The sequence below is a fragment of the Bubalus kerabau genome, chromosome 10 (genome assembly GCF_029407905.1).
Source record: "Bubalus kerabau isolate K-KA32 ecotype Philippines breed swamp buffalo chromosome 10, PCC_UOA_SB_1v2, whole genome shotgun sequence".
Taxonomy (NCBI): Eukaryota; Metazoa; Chordata; class Mammalia; order Artiodactyla; family Bovidae; genus Bubalus; species Bubalus kerabau.
This window is the reverse complement of record NC_073633.1, coordinates 8782793-8797496: the sequence shown is the minus strand read 5'-3', so window position 1 is coordinate 8797496 and position 14704 is coordinate 8782793. Positions and strand designations below refer to the sequence as shown.

General features: G+C 41.2%; 1 protein-coding gene across 3 annotated transcripts in view; it reads left to right on the top strand.

Moving 5' to 3' along the window:
* FEM1C (fem-1 homolog C) overlaps positions 1-14704 on the top strand; it is a 47615-nt gene that overhangs the window by 14627 nt on the left and 18284 nt on the right. The window contains exons 1-2 of one of the 3 annotated variants that reach the window (XM_055536533.1): positions 1641-1822; positions 2676-3408. In XM_055536533.1, the coding sequence (XP_055392508.1) occupies positions 2865-3408 (544 nt within the window). In that variant the 5' untranslated portion in view covers positions 1641-1822; positions 2676-2864. Of the gene's footprint in view, positions 1-1640; positions 1823-2477; positions 2495-2675; positions 3409-14704 lie in introns of those variants that run through there. The other 2 variants (XM_055536534.1, XM_055536532.1) reach the window with 2 other exon arrangements.

The window sequence follows — 14704 nt, the reverse complement described above, 5'->3', positions numbered from 1 at the left end:
TTTTTGACATTTGGGAAATATAGGGCTATTGTGAAAGAGTTTGGAAATGAAACAGGGGGACACCTTACTACATTCCTTTACCAGCAGATCCGTTTTAGGAAATCCTATAGATGCAAGTCGAAGATTTCAGAATCTGGTGGCCTTAAAACTAAGTGTACACCTATCCCTTGAACATCTCCTGGGGGATGCACATGTGAGATTGAAGACCACTGATGTCAATTTTTACATCACCTTATTGAATTTGATAAGAGAGATAGGTCAGCTCAGGTTAGGCCTTGACTGAAAACCTGTACTCTGCTGTTTACTCTTTGGGAGTATAGAACTGTGGCCTGTAACACTAGGGATAAAACAGTCAATCCCTCTTGGTTGTTTCAATTTTTTATTGATAGCTGCTCTCATCCTTTCTACTCTGTCCTTCTGTATTTTTTTCTCAGTGGTAATAACTTTTAACTTCAATTGTGGGGTAGTGATGTTGAGTTTACATACTGACTGCCTGAAGCAAATGTAATGCCCCACTTAAAAATGATTATTAAGATCATAAAAACTATAAATCTTTAGAGTGTATTAAAAGGGAAAAAGCAAAGTTTGTAGTTGCATGAAATTATTTCAGTTCTACGAAGCTACATAAACTTCTGAATAATAAGTCAATGTGCAAAAATGAAGTTGTGATTTTTTAAAATAAAATGTCTTTAATGTTGCATTACTTTTAAAGTGATAATGCTGATAACATTTGTGATACTGAGGGGTCAGATAATTTAATACTCTCTTTTTCTCAGTGGTACCAAGAAACTGTGAGTTTAAGTTCCCCAGGGGATTGAAAACTTGTTTTTTTTTTCCCCAAAACTATTTTCTCATCATGATTCATTATGGATGTTATTCTCCAAACATATTTAAACTTCTCAACCGAGTTTAATAATCCCACGTGTTAACGTCACGAATTCCACAAGTTTACTTCCTGCTGTACGAAGTAGTAATTCTTTTCTTTCACATTAACTTTTTAGCCTCATTTCCTGGTTTGATTGCTTAAAGTCAAGAACTCGACCATGTTGACTTACACTGGTCTCAAGTTTTATCACTCTTTGAATCTTTATAGTTTTTAAGAGTTTGTATTTAAAAAAAAATAAGTTTGACACCAGCTAAAAGGAATCTTTTCCTCAAGTTTGTATCCTGCGTTGTTCTTGTTTGGCTTTTCGAACCCTCCCAACGAGCTCGGTATATTCCAGGGCCCACCAAAGGAATAAGCCGTAGAAGAGGCTAGTTTGAGACAGTTCATGTCTGTGAAAAAAGAGTATAACGGCTACCACCCCTCCGGAGGTTGTGGCCTTGGGACTCAAAGGCCCCCGAAACTAGCACCCAGAAAGGCGGAGCGCGGAGATGCCCGCGAGATCTCAGCGGCTGGTCAGCCAACCCCCGACCGCCGCCGCCTACGTGGCCACGCCCCCTTCCGGACCGGACCGCCCCGCCCCGCCCCGCCCCGCCCCTAGGCAGTTGCTCGCGGCGGCCGCCGCCTTCCCCCGGCCCAATGGCTAGGCTGCCGCGTCAGTGATGTGAAGCCGTGCTCTGGCTTGTCCGGCCCCCGGCCCTCAGCCCCATTACACCATCCGCCGCGGCAGCCGCTGCAGCCGCTGCCACCCGCGCAGCCTGGGAGGGCGGGAGGCGGCTCGGCGTGGCGGGGCGGGGCGAGCGGCGCGGCCGGATTCATTCCTGTGGGGCGCGGGGCATGGCGGAGCGGGGCGGCCGCAGGCGGAGCGGGGCGGCCCGGACAACGGTTTCACTTTGAAGGGACGGCCGGCGGCGGCGGGGAGGATTAGCCCCCGGGCAGGTAGTGGCGGCGGCGGCGGCCCCGCGGAGCCCAGGCTGAGGCCTGAGGGGCCTGAGGGGAGGCCTGGGCGGGAAGGGGAAGGAGGGCGCCCCCAGCCGCGGAATGCGGGAGGCGGGCTGGAGGCCACGGGCTGGGCGGGCGCCGGGAGCGGGTCGCGGCCGGTCGAGGAGCTTGGGGGTGTGGGGAGACTGCCTGTATCTGGAAATGGTACAGGTGAAGGTTATGTAGGGGCGATCGTGGTTTGGGGAACTTACGGATCCCTTGGCGGGGAGGATCAAAACGGGGCGGATGAAGTTAGCTAAAAGGCAGCCGGATTTCCTGAGTCTCGAGTAGTTTTAAAGGGAAGAGAACCTTTCGGGTGAGGGTTTTGGCGTTAGCTGGCCGCAGTTTGTCGAGTCCGACCTTTTTTTCTGTTCCTTCTGGAAAGCCATCCAGGCGACAACAGGGCCTTCCAGCCTCGCGCCCTTGGCCCGCTCTCCTCTGCAGATGTGAGAAAGGGAAACATTTCTGCACCCGCGCCTTCTGCCTCTGTCGGTTGTACTCTCCCTGGGCGTGTGCAGAGCAGAAACTAGAACAAAGCTTGGCTGCTTAGGAGGCGAGAAAACCGGTTGCGTGTTTAAATTTACCGTATATAGAGAAGAGACTGCCTTCCACGAAAACATTTGGGTCTCTGTGTGTATCTTTTTGTATTCTCCTTTCCCACCTTTTTCGGGGCCGGGGGCGGGGGGGCGCGGAGTACTCCCTAAAGTATGGCTCTCTTCCCCAGAAGTAGAAATTAAGAAAACCTAGTGTTTCCGCCTTTACCTGTGGAAAATCAAAACTGCTACTTTTTTTTTTCTTCTTCTTTTTCTAGTTTGGTGCTCTGGTTGTCAGATGTTGGAAGGCAGTGGACAGAACACACTCTCCGTGGTTTTATATCCGTTCTGGGGTGCAGTGATTAACACTGAACTTTGGTTCCTCTAACTCTTGCCTGGGTCGATAGAGTTAAGCTGGAGCTTTGCTTCGAAGGATAAATAAAGCACAGCCTCTCAACTGGACATAAATGGATCTAAAGACAGCAGTATTTAACGCAGCTCGAGATGGCAAACTCCGGCTTCTCACCAAATTGTTGGCAAGCAAATCCAAAGAGGAGGTTTCCTCCTTGATCTCTGAAAAAACAAATGGGGCCACGCCACTCTTGATGGCCGCCAGGTATGGGCATCTTGACATGGTGGAATTCCTCCTAGAGCGGTGCAGTGCCTCCATAGAAGTAGGGGGCTCCGTCAGTTTTGATGGGGAAACCATTGAGGGGGCTCCGCCTTTGTGGGCCGCTTCCGCAGCAGGACATCTGAAGGTGGTTCAGTCTTTGTTAAATCACGGAGCGTCTGTCAACAACACGACTTTAACCAATTCCACGCCCCTTCGAGCTGCCTGTTTTGATGGCCATTTGGAAATAGTCAAGTACCTGGTAGAACACAAAGCTGATTTGGAAGTGTCAAACCGCCATGGGCATACGTGCTTGATGATCTCATGTTATAAAGGACACAAAGAGATTGCTCAGTATTTACTTGAAAAGGGGGCAGATGTCAATAGGAAAAGTGTTAAAGGTGAGTTCATCGTCTTCATTTTAATTTTTTAAAGTGTTTGGCACTTATTTTCAGGAAGTGTGACACATAATTTTAAGCAGTGGTGTTGAGTAAGCCAGCATCGACAGGCCTGTTTTGATTAGGTGTCCCTTCCTAAAAAAGACCTCTATCACTGGGTTAAGCAGCATTTTCTCTTTTTATTTGGAGTGACTTCCAATTCTTGGAAAGTGGGTTCCCCAAAGTTTAGAGCATGTTAGTGGCAGTTGATCTGAGCGATTATACTTGTGTTTACTTAAGAATATACTTTGATGTGATACATTATTTTAGGTTTTATTTTTTTAGAGCACCCTTGAAGTAGAAACTACTATATTTAGTGAGTCATCATTTTGTTTATCTTAGGTAGGCATTTCATTTGTTATTCCATCAGGGAAGACCAGGCCATACTGACTTGGAAGGATTAATATCATTGAAAAGAAGAAAATCTGTTTCCTTATTCCCTACTTATTTTGTGGCCAGTAGAAAATCCTTTCATTAAATATAGCAAGAGGGAAGGCAGGTTTTTTAAAACTGCTACAGTGCTGAGAGCAAAACAAGGACTAGGTTAAGCAGCTGTGGATTTGTTGACTAGCAACAGTGTAAATATCTTTGTCCAGAAGAGGAGCTCAGGTTTATGGTTGTATATCCTTTTTTAGGATATTTTTTTAACTGTTAAAAACAACTGCTATGATAATATAATACTGATGCTTAATGTTATTTTCCTTACACATGTTTGTTTATGCAAAGGAAAGTAATTCACTGTCTAATGTTGAAAAACTATAAAATTTAAAAGAGCATACATACATGATAAAAAAGAATCATACAATACAAATTGATTTGTAGTGTTTGCTATGAAAAATAAGTCTTACTACCTTTCATTTCTAGACCTCCAACCACTATTTAGAGTGCTTTGTGTGTCCTCAAGATAGTCTATGCAAATGAAAGTATATTTGTATATCTCTCCCTCTTCCTTCTTTGTTACTTGCTATATACTGTTCTTTCTTTTCTTTTTTTAATTTATCTTGGATATCATTCAACTCCAACACACACAACCATCTCATTCTGTTTCATGGCTACACAGTATTTCATTGTATGAGAGTGCATAATGTATCTAGTCCCGGTTGATGGGCAGTTAGGTCACATCCAGAATAAACAGTGCTGCTATGAATATTCTTGAACAAATGTGTGTCTTTGCACACTTCTGTGAAAACAGCTCTATTGTAAATAAGTGGATTTGCTGAATTAAAGTGAATGCTTATTTGTCACTGTGTTAGTGACTGCCTCTCAGAGCAGCTAAACCTCAAAATTACAGGTCTCTACAAAGTTACTGGACATATTTACTGAAGTTAGTATAATCTTTTAAAAAAAGATTTGTCATAAAAATGATACAATCTCATTGTGATTTTAATAATTTTTTTTTCCCAACCAAGTATAAAAATCTCACAAAATTCCAGCACTTAGAGATAATCCTCCCAAAGATACTGAATTTTGCATTTAGATATATGTATGCAATTTTATTTTATATGCTCTTGTGTACCTATTTTTTAGCTTAATAAATGTTATCCTTAATGGCATTAATTATAGCTCTTTAATTTCAATAGCTGCTTACTCTTCTTCTAATGGAGTTTTACATTGCTTTGCTTCTGGCTTCTCACTATAAGAAATGTTTCTGTAAACATTCTTGTAGATTCATCGTTCCTGATTATCTTTGAGGTAGCTATTGAGACAAAGGACAGCATGACTTTTTTTCTGAAACAGTCACCATTCTTTTAAAGAATGATTGTTTTGAAAGAACAAATTACTGCTTAATTGGCCATGTTAGTATTAGGAATGCTTTGAAATCATACCTAGAAGAGAAAGGGTTAAAAGATATGGCTGCATGATAGGCTTGTTGAATTTTTAGTTTGTTTCGGCTTTTTATTCATCAACCTAATGATGTACAGATTGTTGGTAAACTCATGTATTTAAATCAGTTTGGAGCATGTTTTAAACTCATGTCAGTGGAGGGATGAGTACTGGTGCTATCTCCCTTCTGTTTTTCGAAATTTTTTATGCTTCTAAAGATATAATATTTGGGAGAACTGTACTGTAAATAGCCCATATTTTAGTGAGCGTTTTTCCTCAGTAAACTGAACAATATTTAACTTGATTACCTTTGGTATTTAAGAAGACTGTTCCCTTTAAATACAGTCATCATACAGTTTTGTACTTGAGGATGTATATGCTCTCTCGGCTAATTCTAGAGTTTTTTTTTTTTAATATACTTTTTTTTAAGGTACATGTAATTTTTTAATACCAAAAATTGTTTTATATAGCTTCAATTTTATATACATATATATACAAACAAACACATGTATTATTATATGTATATATAATATATCACTTTGTGTGCAGTATTTGAATTTTTGTATGGTGCCCTTAAATTTGACAGTTAGTCGTAATTAATGAACGTTGGGAGCAGATTAAAGTACATTTGTACCTCCCCCACTCTGATCCTGAAGCTTCCATTCTTTGATAATGACTCTCTCATCTACTATTCAGACTTTTTCATTTTTTAGTTTTATGGGTTTGGGGTAATAGAAAAACAGGAACCAGTTGAAACTGAGGCAGGAGCACTGTAGAAGGATCTGGTAGAGCATCAAGAAAGGATTTTTTCCCCCCACATTTTTTATCCTCATCCAAAAAATGGGAAAAACTGGTAAGACTAGGGGTAAAATGGAATAATTTCTTAGGAAATTTTATTTTATATGTCAGCTGTTGGAAATGGTTCTGAAGAAAGAAGTTGCCAGTAGATTATGCTTGGTCTGCTAAAATGTAAAATTCATGTGACTTCTACCTTCCATTACTTTTTAACAGGCAGTTGGTATTTGAATATATTAGTTAACCTCTTTCCATTACTTTTTAACAGGCTGTTGGCATTTTGAACATGTTTTAACCTAAGGTGGAATTCATTCATTAATTGAGAGTATTTATTGAGTTCCTTGAGTGTACCAGGCTGTTAGGAAGAAAATGGCAACACACTCCAGTATTCTTACCTGGAAAATCCCATGGACAGAGGAGCCTGGTGGGCTACAGTCCGTGGGGTCACAAGAGTCGGACATGACTTAGTGAAACCACCAGCTTACAAAGATGAGTAAGACAAGATTCAGTCCTTGATTCCCTGCTCCTGAGGAGCTCATGGTTGGATTGGAGAGACAGGCTCATAAGCAGACACTTCAACCACAATATGCTAAGTGCAGCAGTGGTGTTTTCTTGTCTTAGATTTTTGGAAATACTTTATCCCCAACTAACCCATTATCTGAAGGGGCAGTGGGTTCCCATGGCATTTAGAAAGAGGAGAAAAACTGAGATATTTTATGTGCTTCTCCAGTTTAGCACAGCAGTTGATTTTTGAGACAGGAAAGTTGGTTGCTATTTAAACAGAGTCCCTAAACGAGAAGTGATCAGACAAGCCCATCTTAGAGCCATCCACATTTATCTCAGTACTTCATAGTTATAGTCATTTTTGACTTTTTGACTTTAATTGGTCCTTTTTTATTTGAGTTTTTTGTTTTTGTTTTTTTGTTCTGTTTTTATTTGAGGTTTTTTTGTTTGTTTGTTTGTTTTCAAACGCCAAAAACAAACAAAAGGCTCTGAGTAGGACTTTGCAGATCTATGAAAAACTTCAGTCCTTAATTCAGCTGGAAATTGAGCAGCTGAAAGTGATTGAGTGCTAGAGACCTATAAAATGGCTCTGAGTTGGAGCTGGGGAGACTGGCCCCAGAGGACACACTATCTTTAGGCATGGGTCGATCACTTTTAATTATCCAGGATAATTAAATAAATTGGTAATCAGATAATTCCTGTGCATTTTCTGTCGGCAAGGTATTGTGTCAAGACATTGTGGAGGCTTTGAAAAGATAGAGCACATCACATGTGTTCGCTGTTAAAGGAATAGTATAAATTCATTCTATAGAGTTTTGGAAGAGTAACTGGAAAGGCTTCATGGAGAAGTTAACTGGGCTTTAAAAGAATTGCTGGAGTTCAGATCTGCAGAAGGAATCTGATACAGTTTTTAAGACTTAAGGAATGACGTAAGAAAGGCACATTGAGAAATATGCTTGGAGGGTACAGAAATTGGAAAGTAGGCGTATTTAGACCAGTGGGCACTCAGGGCTAAACTTTACAGGACATTGATTTCCAGATAAAGGACTTTGATTTTATTCTTTATGCAGTGGTAAGCCGGTAAATGTTTTTAGTAAGGAATGACTGAGTTGTTTTTTTTTTTTTTTTTTTTTTTAAGAGAACCCTGTCTTACAACATTCTAATTCTATTACATTGTGAGCTCTTTGAGGTTAGAGACCTGGTGTTTGTATCCATGTGTTAGAAAGAGAAATCCCGACCACAATGGACATTTGGTCAATAAGCTTGTTGAATGAATGTGTTGCATTTAAGAGAGGAAAGAATATGAGCTCTTTGATGGTAAGGACTGTGTTTTCAAGTCATTTTAGTACAGAAATACATACATGAAGACATTGGGACAGTGAGTGTGAAAAATAAGTGGTACAGGTGGAGCTCTAGAGCGGTTCAGAAAACAGAAACTCATGTAGGCTCATAAGTATAGACAGTAGGTTGGTGAAAAAGTAACTTTGGCTTCAGACCATGAATTTTAAATCATTATAACTAGGCTCAAACACATCCTTGTTAATCAAAATAGGAACCATTACAGTCCACACATTTTTGCCAACGAGTTTGTTTATTCCTATAGCATAAAAATCTGTGCTTCAGGATTCAGTGAACTCTTGGAAAGCACTTTCTGCCTCCTCGTTGTTGTGGAAGCATTTTTTCTGCAAAAAGTTGTGAAGATGCTTGAAGGCATGGTAGTCAGTTGGTGAGAGGTCAGGTGAATTTGACAGATGAGGCAAAACTTCGTAGCCCAGTTTGTTCAACTTTTGAAGCGTGGTTGTGTGACGTGCTGTTGGGCGTTGCTGTGGAGAAGAATTGGGCCCATTCTGTTGACCAGTGCCAGCTGCAGGCATCACAGTTTTCTGTGCATCTCCTCCATTTGCTGAGCATACCTCTCAGATGTAACAGTGTCGCCAGGATTCAGAAAGCTATACGGATCAGACAGGCAGCAAGCCAGCAAACAGTGACCACAACTTTTTTGGTTGCAAGTTTGGATTTGGGAAGTGCTTTGGAGCTTCTTGGTCCAGCCACGAGTCTGGCCGTCACTAGTCCACTTTTCACTGCATGTCACAGTCCAGTCGAGAAATGGCTCATTGTTGTTGCATAGATTAAGAGAAGACAACCCTTGAAAATACAGCATTTGTGATTTTTGGTCAGCTCATAAGGTATCTACTTATCGAGCTTTTTCACCTTTCCAATTACTTCTAATGCTGAATAGACCATAGAAGTGCCAACGTTGAGTTCTTCGGTAACTTCTCTGTAGTTTTGAGAGGATCAGCTTTGATGACCCTCTCAGCTGGTCATTGTCAGCTTCCAGTGGCCAGTCACCACGCTCCTCGTCCTCAAGGCTCTCGTCTCCTTTGCAGAATTTCTTGAACCACCACTGCAGTATATGTTCAGTAGCAGTTCCTGGGCCAAATACATTGTTGGATGTTGCGAGTTGTCTCCATGGCTTTATGACCCATATTGAACTCAAATGAGAAGATTGCTTGAAATTGCTTTTTCTCTAACATCACTTCCCTAACTCTAAAATACTTCCCTGGTGGCTCAGACGGTAAAAGCGTCTGCCTACAAACTGAAAGACCCAGGTTCAATCCCTGGGTTGGGAAGGTCCTCTGGAGAAGGAAATGGCAACCCACTCCAGTATTCTTGCCTGGAAAATCCCATGGATGGAGGAGCCTGGCAGGCCGTGGGGTTGCAAAGAGTTGGACACGACTGAGCAACTTCACAATAAGTCATTAGCAAAAAACATAAAGTGAGAAATGCATATTAAAATGATGTATAACATAACCACATTTATTTAAGAATGTATTCCAGTATCAAATGGCAGAGTTCAACTGCAGTTATTTTTGCACCAACCTTAATACCTTTAAAAGGATTTGAGAGAGAGTTAGTTCAGACAGTTTATTTGCCTGTTTATTATGGACATTTTCTAACTTAGGTGCAAGTGGAAAAAGTAGAGAGAAGAATACTTTAAACTACTATGTACTTACCATCTTGCTTCAACAATTATCCACATTTGCCAGTGTATGTTAAAAAATACATTTCCTTCATTCACTTATTTTGTTATCTACAGTAGTTTAAAGCAAACCCCAGGCATTCTCTCCCACCATATAGGCAGTTTTAGGTATAGATGTATTTCAATCAAGGTGATTTTTTGTTTAAAGATCCTTTCTTTTTTTTGTTACCCACTGTAAATCCAAAAAGAATACATAAAAGAAAATCTCCACTGTAAATTAAGAATGGTTGGAAATAAGGTAATGGACAAAGATAATGACTTGCCATGTAAATAGGTTATTTGTATACTTTAGGACTTACACCCTGATAGATCAGTTGGTAAGAATCTGCCTGCAGTGCTGGAGACCCCAGTTCGATTCCTGGGTTGGGAAGATCCCCTGGAGAAGGGATAGGCTACCCAGGCCACTATTCGGGCCTGGAGAATTCCATGGACTGGATAGTCCATCCCAAGGAGTCGGACATGACTAAGCGACTTTCACTCTACTCCACTCAGGACTTAAGAGTGTTGGAAGCCGAAATTCTCTTTCTCTTTGAGAACTCTAGCTTAGCTCTTGGTTACCTCAGGATACACCTACTAGCAGAGAAGAGTAAAAGAGAGGAATTTAAAATTTTCTACTTGTAACATTCTGTGTTTATTTTGATTTAATGATAATATTTACTAGTTGAATTTGTTTTTTTTTTTTTTTGGCCACATCACACGGCATGTGAGATCTTAGTTCCCCGACCAAGGATTGCACCCAAGTAGTCTTAACCACCGGACCACCAGGGAAGTCCCAGATTCATTAATGTTTTAATCACAGATCAGGTTACTCCTGCAAGCTGTTTCTTGTTCATTCCTTTCCTTCCTGAATCCCCTGGCACACTTTCTCTGTGTCCTCAGGGAGACGTGGCATCCTGGTTGGGGAGCTGAGCTGTAGATGGCGTGTCAGTTGACTCGGTGCCGTAGGAAACTATCCATTGCGTTCCTCTGTCCCTGGAGATTAGGCTGGGCGCTGCGTTCCTTTAATATCCTAAAGGGTTCCTCTCTACCCTCCCCACCTGCTCCCTTAACACATGGTGCTGCTGTTGATTAGTTGCTAAGTCATATCTGACTCTTTTGTGACCCCATGAAATGTAGCCCGCCAGGCTCCTCTGTCCATGGAATTTGCCAGGCAAGAATACTGAAGTGGGTTGCCATTTTCCTCTCCAGGGGATCTTCCCAAACCAGGGGTCAAATTCATGTCTCCTTACCAATTAGCTATTGGCATAAATAGCTAATACCAGGAATAAATACAGGAATAAAATGCTTGAAATCAGTATTTTTATGCAGTTGAACTACACACCTCCCTCCTAGTCTTCATAGGTAGACCTCTCTTAAAACTCAGCTTAGCCCCAGCTGCAGGGTTGAAAAATGGATGCCAAGCACAGTAGGCTAAAGAGGAGGGATGAGAACTGTTTTTGTGCATTTCCAGATGAATCTATTACAATGAAAGACCTTTTAATTGCTGCTTTTATCAGTCAAAACTTACACTTTACTAAAAACACACTTTGGTTTTTTTTTTTTTTAATTTTTATTTTATTTTTAAACTTTACATAACTGTATTAGATTTGCCAAATATCAAAATTAATCCGCCACACACTTTGGTTTTAAAACAGCTTTGACACATAACTCACATACTGTTCACCCATTTAAAGGGCTCACTGATTTTTAGTATGGTCATAGATTTGTGCAGCCGTCACCAAAATTAGTCTCTCGTCCCCCCTCCCCCCAAGACCCCTTTCCCATTAATAATCACTCCCATTCTCCCCTTCACTCTGTCTTCACCCCCAGGTGCACTCGTCTTAGGCGACCACTCATATTTCTGTCTTTGTAAATTTGCCTCCTCCTCACATTTCTGATGAGTGAAATCATACTATGTAGTCTTTTGCAATTTTCACTTAGCATAGTGTTTAAAAGACATCCATTTTGCAGCATCAGTGCTTTTTATTGCTGAATAATCCAGTCTGTACATACACTGCATTTATCCTTTCATCACTTAATGGGCATTGGGGTTGTTCCTACTTGTTGGCTGTTATCAATAATGCTGCTATGAATATTTGTGCACGAATTCTTCTGTGGGTATATATTTTTCATTTCCCTCAGGCATATATGTTGGAATAGAATTTTGGGGTCATATGGTAACTATTTTTTTAAGGAACTGCCAAACTGGGTCTTTCAAAGTCGCTGCATTCCTATCAACATTGAAGAAGGGTTCTAATTTTTCCACACCTTTACAAACATGCTATTACTCTTTTTTAAAAACTAAGTTTCTATTTATTTTCGGTTGCACTGGGCCTTTGTTGTCGCTCACGAGCTTGCTTAGTCTTGGCGAGTAGGAGCTGCTCTGTAGTTGCAGCGCGAGGCCTTTTCATTGCAGCAGCTTCTCTCACTGCGGAGCTCGGGCTTTGGGGTGCACGGGCTTCAGCAGTTGCAGCTCATGAGATTAGTTGCTCTGCTGCATGTGGAGTCTTCTGAAGCAGGGATTGAACCCATGTCCCCTGCGTTGGCAGGCAGATTCTTAACCACTGGACCACCAGGGAAGTCCCCTTTCTTTTTTAACATAGTTTTCTTAGTGGCTGTGAAATGGTGTCTCATTGCGGTTTTTATTTCTTTTTCTCCAGTGGTTAATGATGTTGGGCATCTTCTCATGTGCTTATTGGTCATTTGTATATCTTCTTTAGAGAAATGTCTTCTTATCCTTTGCATGTTTTAAAATTGGGTAATTTATCTTTTTATTACTGAGTTGTAAGAGTAATTTACAACTCTTGTTGGAGTTGTTACATCACCGACTCGATGGACGTGAATTGGCATCATCAACTGGAGTTGGCATCACCAACTTGATGGACATGAGTTTGAGTAAGCTCGGGGAGTTGGTGATGGACAGGGAAACCTGGCATGCTGCAGTCCATGTGGTTGCAAAGAGTCGAATACAACTGAGCAACTGAAGAGCAATTTATATATTCTGAGTACAAGTCTTTACCAGATATATGATTTACAAATACCTTCTCCTATCCTGTGGATTTTCACTCTTTTGATGGTATTGTCTAGAACAATTTGTATTTTCTTTTACAAATTAATTTTTTAAAAAATCTGACTTTGGATCACTTCAATTTGACTTAAGAAAATTGTTAAAAATAGTCTGCAGGGTTTACTGATACCTTTTACTACATGGATAAAAGCTTTCTGTGGATCAAACTATAATCTAGTTCAGTTCAGTTCAGTCTCTTAGTCGTGTCCGACTCTTTGTGACCCCATGAATCGCAGCACGCCAGGCCTCCCTGTCCATCACCAACTCCCGCAGTTCACCCAGACTCACGTCCATTGAGTCAGTGATGCCATCCAGCCATCTCATCCTCTGTCGTCCCCTTCTCCTCCTGCCCCCAATCCCTTCCAACATCAGAGTCTTTTCCAGTGAGTCAACTCTTCGCATGAGGTGGCCAAAGTACTGGAGTTTCAGCTTCAGCATCATTCCTTCCAAAGAAATCCCAGGACTGATCTCCTTCAGAATGGACTGGTTGGATCTCCTTGCAGTCCAAGGGACTCTCAAGAGTCTTCTCCAACACCACAGTTCAAAAGCATCAATTCTTCGGCGCTCAGCCTTCTTCACAGTCCAACTCTCACATCCATACATGACCACAGGAAAAACCATAGCCTTGACTAGATGGACCTTTGTTGGCAAAGTAATGTCTCTGCTTTTGCGTATGCTATCTAGCTTGGTCATAACTTTCCTTCCAAGGAGCAAGCGTCTTTTAATTTCAAGGCTGCAGTCACCATCTACAGTGATTTTGGAGCCCAGAAAAATAAAGTCTGACACTGTTTCCACTGTCTCCCCATCTATTTCCCATGAAGTGATGGGATCGGATGCCATGATCTTTGTTTTCTGAATGTTGAGCTTTAAGCCAACTTTTTCACTCTCCACTTTCACTTTCATCAAGAGGCTTTTGAGTTCCTCTTCACTTTGTGCCATAAGGGTGGTGTCATCTGCATATCTGAGGTTGTTGATATTTCTCCTGGGAATCTTGATTCCAGCTTGTGTTTCTTCCAGTCCAGCGTTTCTCATGATGTACTCTGCATATAAGTTAAATAAGCAGGGTGACAATATACAGCCTTGACGTACTCCTTTTCCTATTTGGAACCAGTCTGTTGTTCCATGTTCAGTTCTAACTGTTGCTTCCTGACCTGCATACAAATTTCTGAAGAGGCAGGTCAGGGAGTCTGGTATTCCCATCTCTTTCAGAATTTTCCACAGTTTATTGTGATCCACACAGTCAAAGGCTTTGGCATAGGCAATAAAGCAGAAATAGATGTTTTTCTGGAACTCTCTTGCTTTTTCCATGATCCAGCGGATGTTGGCAATTTGGTCTCTGGTTCCTCTGCCTTTTCTAAAACCAGCTTGAACATCAGGAAGTTCACAGTTCACGTATTGCTGAAGCCTGGCTTGGAGAATTTTGAGCATTACTTTACTAGCATGTGAGATGAGTGCAATTGTGCGGTAGTTTGAGCATTCTTTGGCATTGCCTTTCTTTGGGATTGGAATGAAAGCTGACCTTTTCCAGTCCTGTAGCCACTGCTGAGTTTTCCAAATTTGCTGGCATATTGAGTGCAGCACTTTCACAGCATCATCTTTCAGGATTTGGAATAGCTCAACTGGAATTCCATCACCTCCACTAGCTTTGTTCGTAGTGATGCTTTCTAAGGCCCACTTGACTTCACATTCCAGGATGTCTGGCTCTAGGTCAGTGATCACATCATCGTGATTATCTGGGTCGTGAAGATCTTTTTTTGTACAGTTCTTCTGTGTATTCTTGCCATTTCTTCTTAATATCTTCTGCTTCTGTTAGGTCCATAATCTAGCAGACCCACCCTATTCCTGCTATGGCTTATAATGTTTAAATTTAGAATAAAGAGGAATGGAGAATTTTCATTTCTGTATAATATAAAACAGGTCTGTTTTAAACTTCTCTTCTTAACACTTGATATAGTTACTGGACATGTTAGCTATATGGCAAATACCTGTGCAGCAAACAAGAAAATAAAGGTTCTTTTTCTGTCTCCTTTCTGCGCGAAGTAGCGAAGACC